The 11,375-nt window shown below is 36.9% G+C and overlaps 1 protein-coding gene across 6 annotated transcripts in view; it reads left to right on the plus strand.

Annotated features, from left to right (window-relative positions):
* The window catches only part of ATP7A (ATPase copper transporting alpha), a 176,355-nt gene extending 164,980 nt beyond the window's left edge, over window positions 1-11,375 (plus strand). For all 6 annotated transcript variants that reach the window (XM_045050349.1, XM_045050348.1, XM_045050351.1 and 3 more), the window contains 4 exons: window positions 4,346-4,549; window positions 5,101-5,218; window positions 7,435-7,537; window positions 7,914-11,375. In XM_045050349.1, coding sequence (XP_044906284.1) covers window positions 4,346-4,549; window positions 5,101-5,218; window positions 7,435-7,537; window positions 7,914-8,190 — 702 coding nt within the window. In that variant the 3' untranslated portion in view covers window positions 8,191-11,375. The remainder of the gene's footprint in view (window positions 1-4,345; window positions 4,550-5,100; window positions 5,219-7,434; window positions 7,538-7,913) is intronic.

Genomic DNA, 11,375 nt, shown 5'->3' on the forward strand with positions numbered 1-11,375 from the left:
GAGCCAAGTGCCTCGAGTCCTATAGATAGATAGATAGATAGATAGATAGATAGATAGATAGATATTTTGATGCATCTGGCTAAATGTTTATCACTTTTGTTGATCTCTTCAAAGAACTGGCTCCTGGTTTCGTTGATTGCTTTTAGTTTGTATTTTACTTATTTCTGCCCTAACATTATTATATAATTCTTTCTCTGGTTTTGGATTTTGTTTGTTCTTTTTCTAGCTCCTTTTTGTGTAAGGTTTGGTTAATTATTTGAGATTTTTCTTGCTTCTTGAGGTAGACCTGTTTTGGTGTAAACTTCCCTTTTAAAACAGCTTTTGCTGCATCCCAAAGATTTTGGCCATTTTGTTTTCATTTGTCTCCATGAATGTTTTGATTTCCTCTTTGAATTCAGGATATATCCATTCATTGTTTAGTAGCATGTTATTTAGTCTTTCCAGGTTTTTTCTTGTGGTTGACTTCTAGTTTCATAGCATTGTGGTTGGAACAGATGCGTGGTATGACTTCAGTCTTTTTGAATTTGTTGAGATTTGTTTTGTGGCCGAACATGTGATCTATTCTGGAGAAAATTCTGTGTGCACATGAAAAGAGTGTGTATTCTGCTGTTTTAGGTTGGAATGTTCTGACTATATCTGTTAGATCTGGTCCAATGTGTCCTTTAAAGCCACTATTTCCTTGTTGGTTTTCAGTTTGGATGATCTATCCATTGATGGAAGTGGAGTGGTGAAGTCCCCTTACTAGTATTACTATTAATTACTTCCTTCATGTTTCTTATTAGTTGCTTTATGTATTTTGGTTCTCTCATGTTGGGTGCATAGATATTTACAATTTTTACATCCTATTAGGTTGTTCCTTTTATGATTATATAGTGCTCTTCTTTGTCTCTTGTTACAATCTTTACTTTAAAGTCTATTTTGTCCTATACAAGTATTGCTACCCTGACTTTGTTTTCACTTCCTTTTGTATGATAAATGTTTTTCCATACCTCACTTTCAATCTGCATGTGTCTTTAGGTCTGAAATGAGTCTTGTAGCACATATATGGGTCTTACTTTTTAATCCATTCACCCAGTATCTTTTGACTGAAACGTTTAGTCCATTTACATTCGAAGTAATTATTGATAGGTATATACTTGTTACCATTTTGTTACTTGTTTTATGGTTTTTTGCAGTTCTCTCTTCCTTTGTTTTGTTGCTCTTTTCTCTTATGGTTTTCTGGCTTGTTTTAGGGACATACTTGGATTCCTTTCTTTTTAGTTTTTGCATATCTATTACTGATTTTTGATGTTATTAACATTAGGTTTATATATAACATTATATGCATATATCAGTCTGTATTAAGCCGATGGTTGCTTAAGTTTGAAGCCAGTTTTTACTCCTCTCCCCTATTTTTTAGGTATATGGTGCCTTGCTTTACATCCTTCTATTTTGTGAATCCCTTGACAAATTTTTGTACATATACTTAATTTTACTGCTTTTGTGCTTCCTACTTTTCTTACTCTTACTTATGGTCTTTCCTTTTCACTCAGTGAGTCCACTCTAAGATTTCTTATAAGACTGGGTTAGTGGTAATGAATTACTTTAACTTTTGTTTGTCCAGGGAACTCTATTTCTCCTTCTATTCTGAATAATAGCCTTGCTGGAAAGAGTATTCTTCGTTGCAGGTTTTTTTCCTTTAGCACTTTGATTGTATCATGCCAGTCCCTTCTGGCCTGCAAAATTTCTTCTGAAAAATCTGCTGATAGCCTTTTGGGTTTCCCTTGCATATACCTGTTTTCTCTTACTGCTTTTAAAATTCTCCCTTTATCACCCCCTTTTACCATTTTAAATACTCTGTCTTGTTGTGGGCCTTCTTGGGCCAGTTTTGTTGGGGCTTCTCTGTGCCTCCTGGATCTGAATTTCTCTTTCCTTCTCCAGATTAGGGATGTTTTCAGCTATTATTTCTTCAAACAAATTTTCTGCCCTATTTTCTTTTTTCTCCTTCTGGGATCCCTATCATGTGAATGTTATTACTCATGATGGCATTGCTATGTTCCCTTAGTCTATTTTCATTTTTTATTATTTTTTTCTCTATCCTGTTCACCTTGATTGCTTTCCATTACTCTCTTCTTGAGGTCATTGATCTGTTGTTCTGCTTCCTATACTCTCCTGTTTGTTCTCTCTAGTATGTTTTTTAAATTTTTAAAAAATATTTATTTATTCATTTTGAGAGAGACAGAGTCAGCATGAGTAGGGGAGGGGCAGAGAGAGAGAGAGAGAGAGAGAGAGAGAGAGAGAAATGGAATCCCAAGAAGGATCTGTACTGGCACTGGCAGTTGTGGAGCCTGTTGTGGGGCTCGAACTCACAAAACTGTGAGATCATGACCTGAGCCAAAACCAAGTTGGACACTTAACTGACTGAGCCACTCATGTGCCCCTCTAGTATATTTTTAATTTCAGTTACTGAGTTCTCCATCTCCTTTTGCTTCCTTTTTATGTTTCCTATCTCTTTGTTGACAGTCACACTGAAGTCTCCACTGTTTTCTCAAGTGCAGTGACTATCCTTATGCCTATTACTTTAAATTATCTATCAGGCATATTATTTTCATTTCATTTAGCTCTCTTCCTGTGATTTTGTCCTTTTTTTTCATTTTGTGATATATTCCTCTGTCCCTTAATTTTGTCTAACTCTCTGTGTCTGTTTCTCTGTGTTAGGAAAGTCAGCCATGTCACCTGATCTTGAAAGTAATGGCCTGCAGTGCAGTGTCCCCTGTTCACTAGAACCTGGCACTCAGGGATGTCTCCTATGTGTGTTGTGTGCACCGGATTATTTTGGCTGAGCCACGTTTGCCTTCAGTTCACTTGTCTGCAGTGGCTTTCTTTGCCTGTTGGTGGGAAAGGTTTGGTCCTTGTGGTCTTAGTGGGCCATTCTGGGGCCACCTTGGGCATGAGTTGAGTCAGACCAGGTTTTTGCCAGAGATGCAGTACCACTGAACTACAGGGTGCTCTCCCTGTGTTGTCCCCTGAGAAGCTTTTTTTGGTGAGCGGAGCCTCCCATCTGACCCTATGAGTTGGACTGGTGTGTGTGGTTATCTTCCCCTCTGTCTGGGACTGGAGTCGCTGTGTAGTGGTTCCGACCCCCTATTGGGGCTGCTTGCACACTGCCAGGCTTGTGGCACTGCTTTGGATGGGCTCCGGCCAATGGCATGTTGGAGGGGGCAGGTGTGCATGAGAAAGTGGGGTCAGGGCCTGGGGTTCCAGAATGGTCTGTGCTGGCCTGCTGTGGGAAGGGACCTGTAGCCTCCAGGGAAAACTTCTGCATCTGGCCAAGTTGGAGGGAGTGGATCTGCAGAAGGGCATAGCGGCAGGGAGAGAGTTGGCACTGCACTGGTTACCACAGGTGTTTGTATATCTAGGCTGGGGCCAGGGGAGGGAAATGCTGCCTGCTGGTTCTTTTGTTCTTAGAGAAGTCTCCCAAAGGTCTCTGCCTCTATAGTACACAAATCTCCTTCCTGTATATCCCAGGCGTTTTTCAAACTGCTGCTTCTATGCTGTATCTCAGTGGGGTTGTTTGTTGTGCTGTCTCTTTAAGTGGGAAGACTCAGTTTCCTATTGCCCACTGGCTCTCCCAGAGCTGAACCAGCTGATTTTTAAAATTTTTAAAATTCCAGGTTTCTAGACTCACTGATTGTAAGAACTTACAAAGCCTGTCCCCTCTGGTTCTCAAAACTCTATGAGAACCTGCCTTCCCTGTGTAGGCCCCTGTGCCCAGGGCACCTGATGTAGGGGGCTGTTCCTCTCTTCCCGCTCCAGACTCACTGCACCCCTCCCTCCCATAGACTGTCCCACGAGTCCACCTGGCTCTGGGCTGTATCTCCCTCTCCACACATTCCTCAACATGGCCCTTTCTCTTTACCTAACTGTGGCAGTCTGTTCTGTCAGGCCCTATGCTGTTCTCTGGATCAGCCACATCACTGTGGATGACCCAGGTTGCATCTATGGGATGAGGTTAACCCAGGATCCCCCCACTTTGCCATCTTCCCTGGAAGTCAAACATAAATATTTTTATACATGTATAAGTATGTCCAGAATATAGCTAGAAGTGGAATTGCTGAATTAAATGATGTGTGCACTTTGATAGATGCTGCCAAATGCCCTCCAAAAACATGATAACTGTTTACACGCTCACCAAGAGTGCATATGAGAGCTGATTTCTCTATATCCTTACTATCACTAGATACTACCAATTTTTGCAATTTGGGACATCTGATGGGTAGAAACTGATGGCTCACTATTGCTGCATTCTATTTCAGGTACTAGTAATATTTCTTGAAATGAATTGAGTTTATTTTTCCTCATGTAGGTTGGCATTACTAAGGTGTTTGCGGAAGTTCTCCCTTCTCATAAGGTTGCTAAGGTGAAGCAACTTCAGGAGGAGGGGAAACAGGTTGCAATGGTAGGAGATGGAATCAATGACTCTCCAGCTCTGGCAATGGCTAATGTTGGAATTGCCATTGGCACAGGTACAGATGTAGCCATTGAAGCAGCTGATGTGGTTTTAATAAGGGTAAGTCCTATGGCCTGAACATTGAGATCTGTGATACTGCTCTACCTGGTCAGGGATAGTGTCATAAAGTATATGGAATAGAACAATTCTTTCTAATTCCTGTGCTCCCAGCCATTGAGACGGAGAATTGAAGATGGGAGTATGAGAAGTCATACTAATTACTTTCAGACTTTCTCAATCCAGCAAAGCAAATGAGAATGACAAGCTTCTAAAGTAAAGAATAAGATTGGGGAATATACTTATAATAATAATTATCTTCAACAAACACTTGCTGAGATTATTTTAAGGGATATAATGCACATAGCATCATACAATGCAAGAAGTGTTTTCTAGACCCCTGAGAAAAAGTCCTGAAAAACATCTTCCAAGGCTGACTGAAACTTTTAGCAATATTTAAGATTTATAGTTAAATTATATATTTAAGATTTATAATATTTAAGATTTATTACCTACCCTAAGGTATACATCATCTGCAAAATCACAGTATCAAATACAAAAGTACTAGTTAAGTTAAAGTCTCTCACTAATATCACAAATATTTCTGTTCTCAGAATGATCTTCTGGATGTAGTGGCAAGTATTGACTTATCAAGGAAGACAGTCAAGAGGATTCGGATAAATTTTGTTTTCGCTCTAATTTATAATCTAGTTGGAATTCCCATAGCTGCTGGTATGTGACTATTAACTAGTATTGCTTTTCCTCTGAAGTCATTAGAGACCTATCGTACTGGAAGCTTCAGTCTTATTACTAGTTTTGAGCTCAGTTTTTTTCCTTTTCAAATTTTTATTTAAAATTCTAGTTAGTTAACCTACAGTGCAGTATTGGTTTTAGGAATAGAATTCAGTGATTCATCACGTACGTACATACAATACCCAGTGTTGAGCTCAATTTTTATATGTAGCCTCCTGGTATGGTGAGAGGTAATATTAACATCAATAATGATAATTTCAAGCAATGTTCATCACAGCCTAAAATGTAAAAGCATTCTGACAGGTTTATTTTAATTTACTTTATTTTCCCCTCCCAACTTTATATTTAAAAAAATTTCAAAGGAGCACTTGGGTGGCTCAGTCAGTTAAGTGTCTGACTCTTGGTTTCGGCTCAGGTCATGATCTCACGGTATGTGAGATTGAGCCCCGTGTTGGGCTCTGCTCTGACAGCATGGAGCCTGCTTGGGATTCTCTCTCTCCTTCTCTCTCTGCCCCTCACACACGCTGCCTTGCTCTCTAAATAAATAAACATTAAAAAATTTTTTTAAAAAGATTTAAAAGGTATATATAAGAAGGAAAAAAGATACAATGAAAACCTGTATAGTCTTCATTTAAATTCACCAGTTAATAATACTTTATTTACTACATTGCTTCATCTCTTTCTCCATATGCTCTCTCACATTTATATTTATTCATATTTATACTTGTACTGTATTTATTTACTTATTTTTTGCTGGATAACAAATTTACTTTTAATCTCACTACTCAAACACAACTACTGTTAGCGTTTTAGTGTCTTTCCTTCCAGTCTTTTTTACTTTGCATCAGTTTTGTGTCTTGTTACATAGGTATAATTATAGCATACAGAGAATTTTTTGCTCCTCACTTAGCATTCTAATAGCCAACACGTTTTGTTTTGTTTTTTTAAGTTTGGGTACCAGGAGAGAGAGAGAGAGAGAGAGAGAGAGATTGAGAGAGAGAGAGAGGGAGAAAGAGATATTGATTAAAGGAATAAGACCAAGGAAAAGTAATTTAGAATTTTTAAGTAAACACTGGATAATGTCTTGTACTTAGGGACTTGATAGGAGTTAGTAATAACAGAAGAGAAGTAGTTATCACTTTCTTCTTGTTCTCTCTGGTTTGAGAGCCAAAGAAAGACATGAAATGATGGAAGAACAATTATAAAGCTGTTTATAAACAGGGACACACAAATGCTGTTTATAAACAGGGGCACAGGGGTGCCTGGGTGGCTCAGTCAGTTAAGCAACCAACTGCAGCTCAGGTCATGATCTCACAGTCCGTGAGTTCAAGCCCCGTGTCAGGCTCAGTGCTGACAGCTCAGAGCCTGGAGCCTGCTTCAGATTCTGTGTCTCCCTCTCTCTCTCCTGTTCATGCTCTGTCTCTCTCTGTCTCAAAAATAAGTAAAAACTTTAAAAAAAATTAAAAAAAAATAAACAGGGGCACAAAAAGTAAAAGAACAGTCCATAGAGATTAATTCATGGAACAAATGATTTTTAAAATTATGCAAGTAATATATGATGACTGTAGAAAAAGTAGAAAAATATAGATAAACACATAAAAAGTTAAAAGTACAATAAGTCTATCTTATCCTTATCATATAAACAAATGTTAAAATGTCTATTCAAACCAAGTGTGGTGTGGCACCTGAGTGACTCGGTTAAGTGTCAGATTCTTGATCTCAGCTCAGTCTTGATCTCAGGGTTGTGAGTTCAATCCCCACATTGGGCTCCATGCTGGGTGTGGAGCCTACTGAAAACAAACAAACAAAAGGAAACAAAACAAGTGTGGATGAGTTTGTAGAACATGAACTCATACATGATTGGTGGAATTGTGATCTGGTACAGCCACTTTGGAGAACAACTGAGGAATATCTCCCTAAAATTGAGGATGTGCCCATGTTATAATCCAACAGTTTCACATCTAGGTATGTACCTTAGAGAAATTCTCAAGCACATGCACAGGTAGACATGTACAAGAATGTTCACAGAAATACCCTGTTAGTGAAAAATTGGCAGTGACATAAATCTCCACCAACAGAAGGATAAAGTGCTGAATAAATATCAAACAAGGAAATGATTTGTACATATGTATTAGAAACACATTAGTAATCTGTTTAGTACTGACTGCTCTAACTAATCCAAACTTGTTTCCTAGGAGTTTTTATGCCCATTGGTTTGGTTTTGCAGCCCTGGATGGGATCTGCTGCAATGGCTGCTTCATCTGTTTCAGTAGTACTTTCTTCTCTCTTCCTTAAACTGTAAGTATGATGGCTTGCTCATGTTTGTATTTTATGTTCATTTTATCATCCACAGTCAGTTCTTGGTAGGTCTTATTCTTGTATGATAGGCCAAGACTATTCTTAATAATAAATGTTAGCTATATAATTATCATCTTATGTAGTCTTTACCTAGCAAGCATAAGCACTGAGTGGGGTAAAATGTAGTACATTGGCTTCTGAGAAGTAGAATTTCTGATCATGTGACCCCATACATATTTTTTTTTGAGCCACTTTCCTAGCAGGGACTCCCTTTGTAGATCTTCGTACCAGGCAAATATACTTTCATTTTTGAACATAAAAAGTGTCTAGTTCACATTTGGTTATTTCAAACTAGTGTCCTTTTGCATGTGTTCAGTTATAGAAAACCAACTTATGAGAATTATGAACTGCATGCTCGAAGCCACATGGGACAGAAAAGGCCTTCGGAAATCAGCGTTCATGTTGGAATAGATGACACCTCAAGAAATTCTCCTAAACTGGGTTTGCTGGACCGGATTGTTAATTACAGCAGAGCTTCCATAAATTCACTACTGTCTGATAAACGGTCCCTAAACAGCATTGGTACCAGTGAACCTGACAAGCATTCACTTCTGGTGGGAGACTGCAGGGAAGATGATGATACCACATTGTAACAGGCCGCAGAGAGTGCTACTAGCCGATGTTGTTATGCACTGACACAGCATTAGTGATGTTACCTTAACTTTTCAAAATATTGTGGAAGGATTTTATATTGGTCTCATGCCCTGATGTTAAGGATTCTATTTGCATTGCATTTGTCTAATGGCAGAAATATAGTTTTTCAGAGTTAGCTCTGAACCTAGCTTTATTTAAAATGAATCTCCAGCCCTTTTTGTTTTCACTAGTAACAGATAAGGTAGACCAGTGAGGTTTACAACAAGTCCTACATTTGAAGATTACTGAATTGCTGCTAAAGTGATAATGTTTTTTATTTGACCAAAAAGAAAAGGCTCAAGAAAAAGGATAATTTAAAAGTTTCAAGATCTGAGCGCATGATCTTGAGGACATTCTTGAGCTCTCATCCCTGTCAGGTTGGGGAATAATGGCTTTTAAAACACTGTAAAGCATCTGGGTTTAGAAGGAAAACAGTTAGAAACTGTTTAAAAATAGATGTGCCTTATTTATTACAGGCTTTCTTCCCCCTTATTCTCCCTGCATCTTTGTCTTTGCAATTGCCCTAGTTTGTTCTTTTGTTGTTGTTCTTTCAGCTGAGCTAAGTGTAGGTGATTGATTGATAAAAATAAATGACAACTTTTCCAATATCTTTTTCCTTTCTTTATCTTGTAACCCAAAAAGACCTTAAGGATCCATAGGGTCCCTTGCTTCCTATCTTTCCATTGTTGTAAAAAAATAGATCAGATTCTTCATTCAGTGACTCTCTAGCTCTGTACAGGCTTTTAATTCACTCCTGACGAGTTCCACTCTAAATTGTTCTTAGTCTATCAGCCTCAGTCCAGAAGCCTAAAATGTTGAGCCTCTTCTACAATTAACTTTTTCGAAGATTAACACTACCATCCTTGACATATACGGGTCATGTGAAATTACCTAGATTCACTAAATTTGTCCTTTTTTGGGAGAGAATACAAGACGGTAACTGGTATATATAATTTAATAGATTTTAAATATATTTTAGTATTTTAGATGACCTCTCAAAATGACTTTAAAATAATGCTATTACACAAAGCTGCATTTACCAAAAAAAACATAATAAATTTGTAATATAGAAATGAAAATTTCCCTAGGTTGTGATACCTTTTAGCCAAGTCTATACTTTTCTCTAGTTTAAAACATTTGCACTTGCTAGTAAGTGTGGTTTGCAAATTCAGGGGCTGTTTTCAGTGCCATACACATTTAGAAATTCCACTCTGAGTGCCTAGGAGTTAATACACTGATCAGAGATCTCGTACTTGTATCACTATTTAAATTCCTCATTTATTGCAAGATGGATTTCAGATGCAGATTATGGGGAGGTGAAAATAAATAAATAAGTTCCTAATACTTTGTTCCCATTGCCATATGTAAAGCTGTTGGAACAATGCCTAGCACATAGGATTTGTATTCAGTAAATGTTATTTCTTTTCTCCCCTTGAGGTCAGTAATAAATAATTAATAATAATTTTCTTAGGGCAGAATCTAAAATCAGGTGGGATTGGGGAATGGGTTTCTTCCTCTCCTACTTCTTTTCTCTCTTCTCCTTTCATACACACACAAAAAAGTTTATAACATTATTCCATCCTGTCTTTTCAGATTTGGAAAAAATCTCATTTTTATCTCAACTATCTTCTTTTTTCTTTTCAAATTTTTATTTAAATTCCAGTTAGGTAACATACAATGCAATATTGGTTTCAGGAGTAGAATTCAGTGATTCATCTTTTAAATGCAACACCCAGTTATCTCAAGTATCTTAAAGAGAGAATAGAAACTATTGATGAAGGTGCTATTAATCTAGAAAGGCAAACCCATTTTAATGAAATATGAATGAGTTTGTATATCTAGGCTCTTTTTTAGACCAATGCCTATGTCATCTTCCATGCTTCCACTTTGAATTGTAATACTTGTTTTTTATTTTAATTCTAGTGGTCTGTCATACCACAATTTGTTTCTTCTAGAAGAAACAGCCAATATGATAAATGTATAATAGACTTTTGGAAAAAGAAGCACCTTTCTCTCTTTCTCCCTTACTCTTTTCTGTGTCTCTGAAACACTTGAACATAGACAGTTACTACTTTTATTATTATGTTGTTTTTGAGTTGTCCTTTTGTCCCCCACTTGCCAAAGGACTCACATGACCTAAGATAGCAAGAAGAGCAACCTATAGTCTGGGAAAAATCAAGAATTTAATTTCACCTCTTACTATCAGAACAGAAAACATGTTGTTTAGAAATAATCCTATTTTAAGTATCTGTAGTATCTTTGAATTCCCTACCAGAAGTCTCTTTTGTAATCCTGAACTCCTATTAGCTTCATAGAGCAGCTGTATTCACAGGAGAGATGATCTAGGAACAGGATCAAAAACATTGCTTTCAGTTAGTAACTAGCTTTAAGTAACCAGTTACTTGTGAGAACAAATGTTATAAATGTAGATGTGTGTATGTGTTTCTCTGTTTATATACACACATACATATGTACGCACATATTTACCATATAGAGGAAAATGGGTTTATATTTGAATTTGATGTTTGAATATTTGAAATTCCTTATATGTTGTTCCTTTATCACTCTTCCGTATTCACTCAGCACCCATGCCCTCAGTCTGAAGATAACAAGGATGTTTTGATATCCAGTGCTGGTTCTGATTCAACTTTTATCTTAAATATCCTTTTATCTTAAATATCCAAAGATGCCTTTTGAATTTCAAAGGTTAAAAACACAGCTAGAATATTTAATGTTATAGTCTAAAGAAGTATGGTGGTCAGTGGTGAAAATAGAAATGATATTTTTCCTAGTTTAGTATCAGCATTTTAGAGTGTTAAATTTGATGCCTTGTGAACAAAAAATTTTATACTGTGCTTTAACTTTTTAAAAGCTTGTTTCTTTTTTCAGATGTATTCTTTGTTCAGAATGCTTAAAATAGCACTATAGACAGGATGTTTCCAAAAATTTAAGTGTGCGTATCTTTTATGTACACAGCTTAAAATCAAGAATACATGTTTTTTGAGAATTTTTCTCCATTACTTGTGAATCTTGCTTTAAAATTATTTTTTCCTGATATTTATTTTACTCTATTTTGTTACTTTCTTTGGGTGAGGCATCTGGTTATTGGTTATTTTAATAAGAATAAAAACATTCCTGCAATCAC

The sequence above is a fragment of the Felis catus genome, chromosome X, assembly GCF_018350175.1.
Source record: "Felis catus isolate Fca126 chromosome X, F.catus_Fca126_mat1.0, whole genome shotgun sequence".
Classification (NCBI taxonomy): domain Eukaryota; kingdom Metazoa; phylum Chordata; class Mammalia; order Carnivora; family Felidae; genus Felis; species Felis catus.